A 9,623-nucleotide genomic window follows, 5' to 3' on the forward strand; every position below is an offset into this window, starting at 1 on the left:
TGGATGTGCAAAAATATCCAAGGATTATTAAACCTTGAAAATTGTCCGGGATTCCGGGAAACAATTCCTAGTATCAAGTATGTCAAAAAGTTTAAACTATATCACCCTCACTGGTTTGCTTGTTTGTTTCCCTTAGTTTCATTCAAGCTCAGAAACTTCGCACAACAAATTTCTGAGTCAGAAAAAAAAAATAATATAGTTATGTAAGTGACTCCTTACTGTGAGGTGTCAGGTGATGGCTGCACAGGTCCCTGAATGCTGGAGGGCTGCAGTCCATCTCTGTGGTCCAATAAGTGTCTGAAAGATGGTTCATGAAAAAACTAATTTAAAGATAAAGCCTACCTTCCTCTTCTACCCTGAACCCTCCTGACAAGAGAGTAAGATATGAATGATTTTCAATTATATATTGATGAGCTGGGAAAAAAATACTCACCTATGAGTGATTACTGTAATTACACCTCAGTACAAGCTATATGCAGGTTAGTGAAACACAAAACTATGATAATTACCTGCTATCATTACATGTTCAAGATTTTTCTACACTTGTTACAAAAATGCTTAACATTACATGCAAACACAGCCATAAATTGCAACAAGTTGACAGCTCAAACCATATGCAATGAAAATTACTTACTTATCAAAGTAAAGCATAATAAGCACATGAAGTATGAGCATATAGTTAAATATAAGAAAGGAACACCACATCACAACCGCACAACTGGTAATAGCTGTACACACCTGTCACAGTGCAACTGGCTCTGGAGGAATGGCCTCAGGTTGTTGTATGGAGTACGGCTCTTGAGCTTCTTCCCATTGCTCACAGCCTCAAGTGCCACACGGTTTGAGGAGTCGATGTCAAGGACTCTGTTGAGTGTCAGTAGGTTACAGAAACCTAAATGACAAAATGGAGCACACAAAAATACAATTCCTTTAACATCAGTACTCACTTGTTTGGACCAGTCCACTTCTGCTCCATTATCCCACCCTTCCGAGTCTCATTGCGAAGGTTTCTTTTAAGAACCTTCATCCCTACAGAGAAGCTGAAGGTCTTCACTCCTCTTGCTTTCCTGTTCCTGTACTCAGCCTTCTGCTTTTCTTGGGCTGCTTCAACTCTCTGTTCCCGCTGCATAATAAAAGTAAAAGCATAAGCATTGATAGCACTATGATGACCGGATTAATTGTACTGAAATATACATTTCCTTGTGCAAAAGATGCTTGTAATGTATGGTACAATATGGATGAAAGAATGATCCTATGTAGCAGGACTTGAATTGGAATAAACGTCGAGTGTTTAATCTGGCCATATATCTGCAGTCATTACATTGAAATAGTTTGGAGACCGAATAAAGTCGGGCTAAAGCAGAGAGTCAATCTGGCAATGAATGTACTATGCTGAAACATAAATTATAGCATCAATGTAAAAGTTATGGTATTTTTCTTCGGTACTACTGCCAGACTTAAGAACATTAGCATCAGGAAATATAACACATGACGTCCTCAGCCAGACCTTGGAGTGCAGTTCTTCACGCCTCTGGTCCTGCTCTTTGACACACTCCGCAATGTCCTCGGAAGAGGGCAGTTCAACAAGTTCTTCAAAGAACTGTAACAAAAAGAAACTGCAAAAGAAGATTACTTGAGAGGTACTAGACATGTTTTTCAATTCTTGTGAGATATACACTTTTCTTCCAGAATTTGCACATTACATATGAATCTACTTTCTACTTACTTCTGGTGTGGTACTCCTTCCCTCTGGTTGTGCAGAAGCCTCAGGAGCAAATGTAATTTCTTCCTAAAAATATTTATTTCAATTGAACTGAAATTACGGTCATTAGGCACAAGAACAACTCTTCATATTTTTTTGGTTTGTGATTGAAAGTGATGGCTTCATATTTTAATGGAACCAATAGGAGTTGATTTCTTATATTAAATCAAACACTGGTGGTTACCTGGTGAAGTGGCCGGTGCTCACGAGCAAACATCAACCGGAAAGGTGTGAACCCGGTGGTCCGCTGCTTTTGGGTGCGGATGCTATAGGCGATTTCATCCAGGAAGTTTGACCAGTCGGTCTTGGTCGCGTTGCAGAGCTTGGAAAGCCTGGTCTCCAGAGTCTGGTTAATTATCTCTGCCAGTCCATTAGTCTGCGGATGGTAGGCAGACGTGATACTCCTCCGGATCCCGTAGAACTTGCAGAGTTCGTCGTTGATCTGTGGGGAATGAAGAAGTCAAAGTAGCAGCAGTAATACAACAGGTGTTATAATAGTATCATTTGTTTGCAGTGTTAATAATACCTGAGGTTTGTTCAGCATCTTAGAGCTAACGAAGCATTAGATGATGTAAATGTCCTCCTCTGACAACTGTATTGGTAATAATGCACCTCTCAGGCATACCTGAATATAACATTACATCCTGATGACCATTCCATGAATTACAACATAAATAACAGTAACATAAAGACTTACCGAGGAACAAAACTCACGTCCGTGATCAGTCAGGATCCTTGCAGGCTTGCCCCACCTAAGGAAAGCAGATGTCATTACACATGAAAAAAAATCTGCATCTTTTGTATCACATTCTTATATTATGCCTAAACATAATCAATTGATGGTTATGATTAAATTTCATAATTAGTTCAAACAATATGGCAAGGCAAATAATTTTTATACAAGAACTAAAGTGAGCTTTTAATTGAAATACAATTGATGAAATAAAACAGTTGTGAGAAGCAACAAACAGAGATAAATATATGGAGTGGTACGACTGCACGGACTTTTACATGCATTGATGACAAAACATGCTGCAACCTCAAAACAATTGTGGTAATACATGATTAAATAAATAATGATTACCAGTAGCAAACTCACAGCTTGGACTCATTCCGTTTCACTAATTTTCAAAATAGGGAAAATATCGTGGATGGATTGTATGACAGATTTTTTTTTTAATGATTCTACCAATGATGAATATGTTTTGTTTATTACATCAGATTGTTGAATGTTTGCATATTTTTTGAAGGCAAAAAATCAGTCACGGTGATGATGAGGTAAACTTCAAAGGAAAACAATGAAAACTAAATTAATCTTGACATCAGGATACCTTTTTTAAGATGGATTGTTTAGCATCCAAACTGACTATTTGAAATTACATTCAAAAGTAGTGATGACATGGCAGTAAATATTTCATCCAAGTGTGGAAACTAATGATAAAAATTTACCTGTGGATAAAGGAGCGTATGCACCTGGACACCCCATAAGCTGTCTGATCTCTAAGTGGGAAAAAGTCGACAAACTTTGTGTAGAAGTCGACAAACGTGCAAATGTACCTGTAGCCTTCATCACTAACAGCCATTGGACTGGATAGTTTAATAAAGCAGAAAGCAAAAAATACATCATGCAAAGCCATCAAAACCCAACATAACCAATTACATCAGCTTGTGCAGACACTAGGTAAAGCTAGATAAATCACCCATGCTAGATCAAATTATACAGGCAAAGAGAAAGTGCATTATAACCCAGGAGAGAGAGAGAGAGAGAGAGAGAGAGAGAGAGAGAGAGAGAGAGAGAGAGAGAGAGAGAGAGAGAGAGAGAGAGAGAGAGAGAGAGAGAATTATTGTGTTCCATGAACAACAATGAGAGCTAACTACCATGCATTATAAAGCATTGTTCTTTTCATATTTACAATTATCATAAAGTAAACCCAAAAGAGTAAGACGGCTGGCATTTGAGGTAGCTCACATAAATTATGTACAAAGTTTTAAGAAAGGCATTTGACAGAGTTGAAAAAAAAGGCAGATGGTTCCTGAGAGATTGATTAAATTGGTGAGACTTTGTAAGAAAACTCAAAGAGGTTTCATACAATGTGAAGGCTCCACTTGGAATGTTATAGGAGTTTAGCATCAGGCGGAGAAGAACAGCCTATATATAGAGATATAGATGAGAGTTGCAACCAAAACCAGGCTTTCCAAAAGCACAACCCAGAAAAGGCTCACAAGACATCAAAATGGTATCTGACCTGTCTCGTGACCTACAACAGTAACTATACTTGGACAAAAGCATGTATATAGATATGCATGCATATATGTGTGTGCAAGGGAGTTCTACAATTATGCAAGGGATAAGTTTTTGAAAAGATCATGTAAATTTAAGCTTGAGCAGAGATAGTGCGATTTCAGCTTCAAAATCTAACTTTGAATCACTCATTTGTTGTATCCTTGTGTATGAGAAATATGAGCCTAATAAGAACATAAGAACGTTGGAATCTGCAGGAGGCCGGTAGGCCTATACAAGGCAGTTCCTTTTAGCCTAAGCTCCCGTGTATCTAACCCCACCTAGTATCGCTGTCCATGAATTTATCTAATCTATTTTTGAATGTGACAATTGTATTGGCACTCACCACATGACTGCTGTTAGTAAACGAATTTTTGCCTATGTCCTTGTTAAATCTGAATTTATCAAGTTTAAACCCATTACTTCGTGTCCTACCCAGTTCTCTTACCAACAAAACCTTATGAATGTTAAAAGAACTAACAGTTTTCCTTTGTGCTATTATAAATTTGCGAGAAGACAAATTCGAAGAGTTAGGAATTATGTGTCTGTGTGTGTGTTGGAATATATGTACATTTGATTTCTTAACTTTTTTGCCTACCTAATACTTGTACCTGTTGCTTACCTAATACTTGTACCATTTTTAAAAGAAACCCCAAGCCAAACCACCCGGTAACACTTTTCACATATCTGATCCTCACCGACCAAGTCGACTCCTATAAGTTCCAACGGCTCCTTCACCTTTATGGGACGCATCTCTGGGGCCTTTGTCTTCATTGGCGTGTAGTGCTGGCACTTACTACATGTTTCAATCTAGAAAACAAATGTGAAAACTGTGAGAAAATTGCTTGAGGATTCAGCAAAACAATTCTGGAGAGTATTGAATTAGCTAACAATCATTTTAATTGTATCAACTTTCTGTAAAGATGCACTACTTGTGATCAGGTATTTCATGCAATACATAAACAATATTTACATACATAATGTTTCATGTCCTGGGTCATGTTTCGCCAATAGTAAACTGGGGAGACATTCTGACAAGTGGTAACCCAGCCGCTATGCCCTGCAGTGGGACTGCTGTGATCACAGCAGCAACCTCCTCAAAAGACCTCACCACGAGCTGCCGAGGCTTCCCATCATGGTCCACTCTGTACAGCTTCTGATATGTTTATAAATGCATAATAATCACAGTATGAGAAATGCAAGAGAAGCTTCCATACAAGGCCACTCCACGACAATGACAACAGATTTTAAACCACAGCTGCAACTTGCTTTGACACTCATCTTTGCTTCCATGAACCCTGCACCTGTGCTAGAGAGAGCCTGTCACTCAAAGTTGTATTAAATTTAACTCCTTCAGTTGGTTGGGACACAACCTCTGACAATGAGCTGGTCCTTAGCACTAATAAGCAGTGGGTAGGGACACTGGCAATAAAGCAGCAACCCATCTCTTTCCTACCTTACTACAGAATGGATATCAAAATGTTAGAATCGGTGCAGAGGAGGATGACTAAGATGATTCAGGGGTTGAGAAACTCTCCTACGAGGAAAGACTCAAACATTTAAACTTGCATTCTCTGGAAAGGCGAAGGGTGCGTGGAGACATGATCGAGGTTTATAAATGGATGAAGGGCTTTAATAAAGGGGATATTCATAAGGTTTTTTTGGTAAGAGAAACGGGCAGGACACGAAGTAATGGGTTGAAACTGGATAAGTACAGATTCAACAGGGATATAGGCAAAAATTGGTTTACTAACAGAGTGGTGGATGAGTGGAATAGGCTTAGCAGTCATGTGGTGAGTGCCATTTTTTTTTTTTTTTTTTTTACAGCTAAGGAGACAGCTCAAGGGCGCAAAGAAAAAAAAAAAAGAAAAAAAGGCCCGCTACTCACTGCTCCCGAACAGAGGTTAAAGGAGTGTCCAAAATCAGAGGTTAATTTCGGGAGGAGAGGTGTCCTGATACCCTCCTCTTGAAAGAGTTCAAGTCGTAGGCAGGAGGAAATACAGATGAAGGAAGATTGTTCCAGAGTTTACCAGCGTCAGGGATGAAAGAGTGAAGATGCTGGTTAACTCTTGCATAAGGGGTTTGGACAGTATAGGGATGAGCATGAATAGAAAGTCGAGTGCAGCGGGGCCGCGGGAGGGGGGGAGGCATGCAGTTAGCAAGTTCAGAAGAGCAGTCAGCGTGGAAATATCGATAGAAGATAGAAAGAGAGGCAACATTGCGGCGGAATTTAAGAGGCAGAAGACTATCAGTATGAGGAGGAGAGCTGATGAGACGAAGAGCCTTAGCCTCCACTCTGTCCAGAAGAGCTGTGTGAGTGGAGCCCCCCCACACATGAGATGCATACTCCATACGAGGGCGGACAAGGCCCCTGTATATGGACAGCAACTGTGCAGGGGAGAAGACCTGGCGGAGACGGTACAGAACGCCCAGCCTCGAGGAAGCTGATTTAGTAAGAGATGAGATATGAAGTTTCCAGTTAAGATTTTGAGTTAAGGATAGACCGAGGATGTTTAGTGTTGAGGAAGTTGATAGCTGGGTGTTGTCAAAGAATAGGGGATAGTTGTTTGGAAGATTGTGTCGAGTGGATAGGTGGAGAAACGGTGTTTTTGAGGCGTTGAAGGACACCAGGTTCCTCTTGCCCCAATCGGAAATAATAGTAAGGTCTGAGACTAAGCGTTCTGCAGCCTCCAGCCTTGAGTCGTTAAGTTCCTGAAGGGTGGGTCTTCTATTAAAAGAAGTTGAATAATGCAGAGTGGAATCATCGGCGTAGGAATGGATAGGACAGTTCGTTTTGGAAACAAGATCATCAATGAACAACAGAAAAAGAGTGGGAGATAGGACAGAACCCTGTGGGACACCACTGTTAATAGATTTAGGGGAAGAACAGTGACCGTCTACCACGGCAGAAATAGAACGGTCAGAAAAGAAACTGGAGATAAAGGTACAGAGAGAAGGATAGAAACCGTAGGAGGGTAGTTTAGAAAGCAAAGATTTGTGCCAGACCCTACCAAAAGCTTTTGATATGTCCAGCGCAATAGCAAAAGTTTCACCGAAACGGGTAAGAGAGGATGACCAAGAGTCAGTTAAGAAGGCTAGGAGATCACCAGTAAAACGCCCCTTGCGGAACCCATACTGGCGATCAGATAGAAGGTCAGAAGTGGAAAGGTGCTTTTGAATCTTCCGGTTAAGGATTGATTGAAAAGCTTTAGATAGACAAGAAAGTAAAGCAATAGGACGGTAGTTTGAGGGATTGGAGCGTTCACCCTTCTTAGGTACAGGCTGTATGAAGGCATACTTCCAGCAAGAAGGAAAGGTAGATGTTGACAGGGAGAGGCGAAAGAGTTTGACCAGGCAGGGTGACAGCACGGAGGCACAGTTTTTAAGGACAATAGGAGGCACTCCATCAGGTCCATAAGCCTTCTGAGGATTGAGGCCAGAGGGGGCATAGAAAACAGCCTTCTTAATAATTTTTATAACACGCATAGTGGAGTTAGAGAGAGATGAGTAGGAGGAATATACCCAGAATCGTCCAGAGGGGAGTTTTTAGAAAAAGTTTGAGAGAAGAGTTCAGCCTTAGAGATAGATGAGACGGCAGTGTTGCCGTCAGGACTCAGGAGTGGAGGGAAAGATGAATAAGTGAAGTTGGAGGAGATGTTTTTGGCTAGATGCCAGAAGTCACGGGAAGAGTTAGAGAAAGCAAGGTTTTGACATTTTCTATTAATGAAAGAATTTTTGGTTAGTCGGAGAATAGATTTGGCACGATTTCGGGCAGAAATGTAAAGTTCATAATTAGCATTAGTTTGAAGGCTCTGGTACCTTTTGTGAGCTACCTCTCTATCATTGACAGCACGAGAACAAGCGTGATTAAACCAAGGCTTTTTAGCGTAAGGAGTAGAGAAAGAACGAGGAATGTATGCCTCCATTCTAGAGACAATCACCTCTGTGATGCGCTGAGCACACACAGAGGGGTCTCTATCCTGGAAGCAATAATCATTCCACGGGAATGGAAAAGTACATCCTCAGGTTGTCCCACCGAGCTGAAGCAAAATGCCAGAAGCATCGCCTCTTCGGTGGGTCCAGAGGGTGTACAGGAGCGATAGGACAGGATGCAGAAATAATACAATTGTCACATTCAAAAATATATTAGATAAATTAATGGACAGCGATACTAGGTGGGGTTAGATACACGGGAGCTTAGGCTCAAAGGAACTGCCTTGTATAGGCCTACCGGCCTCTGGCAGACTCCTACGTCCTTATGTACATAAGGATGAAAAGTGGGATATCTTTATTTCTAATCAGTATACCATAGCATATCTTATACTACAGCCATGGCCATGAAATCAATCCCTTCTCCCTTTCCTCTACTAATCACATTATCAAAATAAATCATCATTAAGCTCATGAGAGAAAATCATGAACACAAACTGCCGCAAAAGTGTACATTCTTCAACACATAACCACTTTAATTAATTTCAAATCTTGGCCTCTGTTTATTGCAGATAGCATCAAACAGACTTTCAAACAGATAATCAATCAAAAACAATCACTTACCCTGTTCATCCCACTGGAAGGGGCGTGCCCATCGCAATACTTTCCGCTGCTCAACACCCTTAAGTCCAAAGGCATGCCTTCTGGTCCTCAAGTAGATGATGAGTCGCTCATACATGATGTTGTCCTCAGCAAACCTCTGTCTGCAGGCCAACTCATACTCCTCAGTAGTACAGTTGGACCTGATGATGAATTTTAATTATCAGTATTATGCTTCACTGCAACCAGTCAAGTAAAGTTGCATGTCAACTTGGCATACACTGAGAAAATAATGACATGTGGTAGGGTATGTCTTTTCTGAAACTATACGTGTTAATAAAAACACTTTCAGATATATATATACATACATATATACAATAATATAATACAATAAATATAACATACAATATGTAGAAGCACAAGCAGTAGAAAACCAAACGATGAACAGATGCTGAAACTAGTAAAGGTTGCCAGTGAACTAAATAATAATTATATCCTTGTAACAGCTGGTATAATTTTTCAGGTAGCTATAAATTGGCTGGATATGATAATGTTAGAGGCAGTGATATGAGTACTCCATTTAAATTTCTGGAATGTCTTGGAGGCTGTTTCCTTATTCAATATGTGCATATCCCTTACATATTTAGAAGGAAGTCAGAGCTCCACCCTTGATTTAATAATCACTTCAGAGGAAAATGTGAGCAATTTAAAAAGTGGAAAGTCTATTGGGTAAAAGTGACCATGTTGTATTAAATTGCAACTATATTTGCTACAGTGATGAGAAAAAGGGACAACCGATGAGCCCATTGGTTTTCCAAACTATATTTCCGTTTGGATTTCTGCAGCTGTCTCACTTAAAGCTGTTAGATAGTGTTCAACCAGATTAAATTTCTTCTTCTGAATCTTGAGATTAATCTTCGGCATTGTCGCCTGGTGGGATAATTATCTTATTTTTTTTCTAAATTATGTTTAATATCGACCAACCATTACATCGTCGCTTGCCTGCCCGATGTAATACATCACAATTTTCCTGGTGTTTCATCCCAGCGA

General features: G+C 40.1%; 1 protein-coding gene across 1 annotated transcript; it reads right to left on the reverse strand.

Annotated features, from left to right (window-relative positions):
- Window positions 1-215: 215 nt before the first annotated feature.
- LOC126994270 (uncharacterized) lies at window positions 216-1,933 on the reverse strand. Its single transcript, XM_050853553.1, has 4 exons — window positions 1,508-1,933; window positions 948-1,123; window positions 739-864; window positions 216-297 (listed from the first exon to the last, which is right to left on the reverse strand). The coding sequence occupies exons 1-4, from the start codon at window positions 1,649-1,651 to the stop codon at window positions 216-218; spliced, it is 528 nt and encodes a 175-aa protein (XP_050709510.1). The 5' UTR covers window positions 1,652-1,933.
- Between the last annotated feature and the right edge of the window lie 7,690 nt (window positions 1,934-9,623).

This window comes from Eriocheir sinensis, unplaced genomic scaffold (assembly GCF_024679095.1).
Source record: "Eriocheir sinensis breed Jianghai 21 unplaced genomic scaffold, ASM2467909v1 Scaffold764, whole genome shotgun sequence".
Taxonomy (NCBI): Eukaryota; Metazoa; Arthropoda; class Malacostraca; order Decapoda; family Varunidae; genus Eriocheir; species Eriocheir sinensis.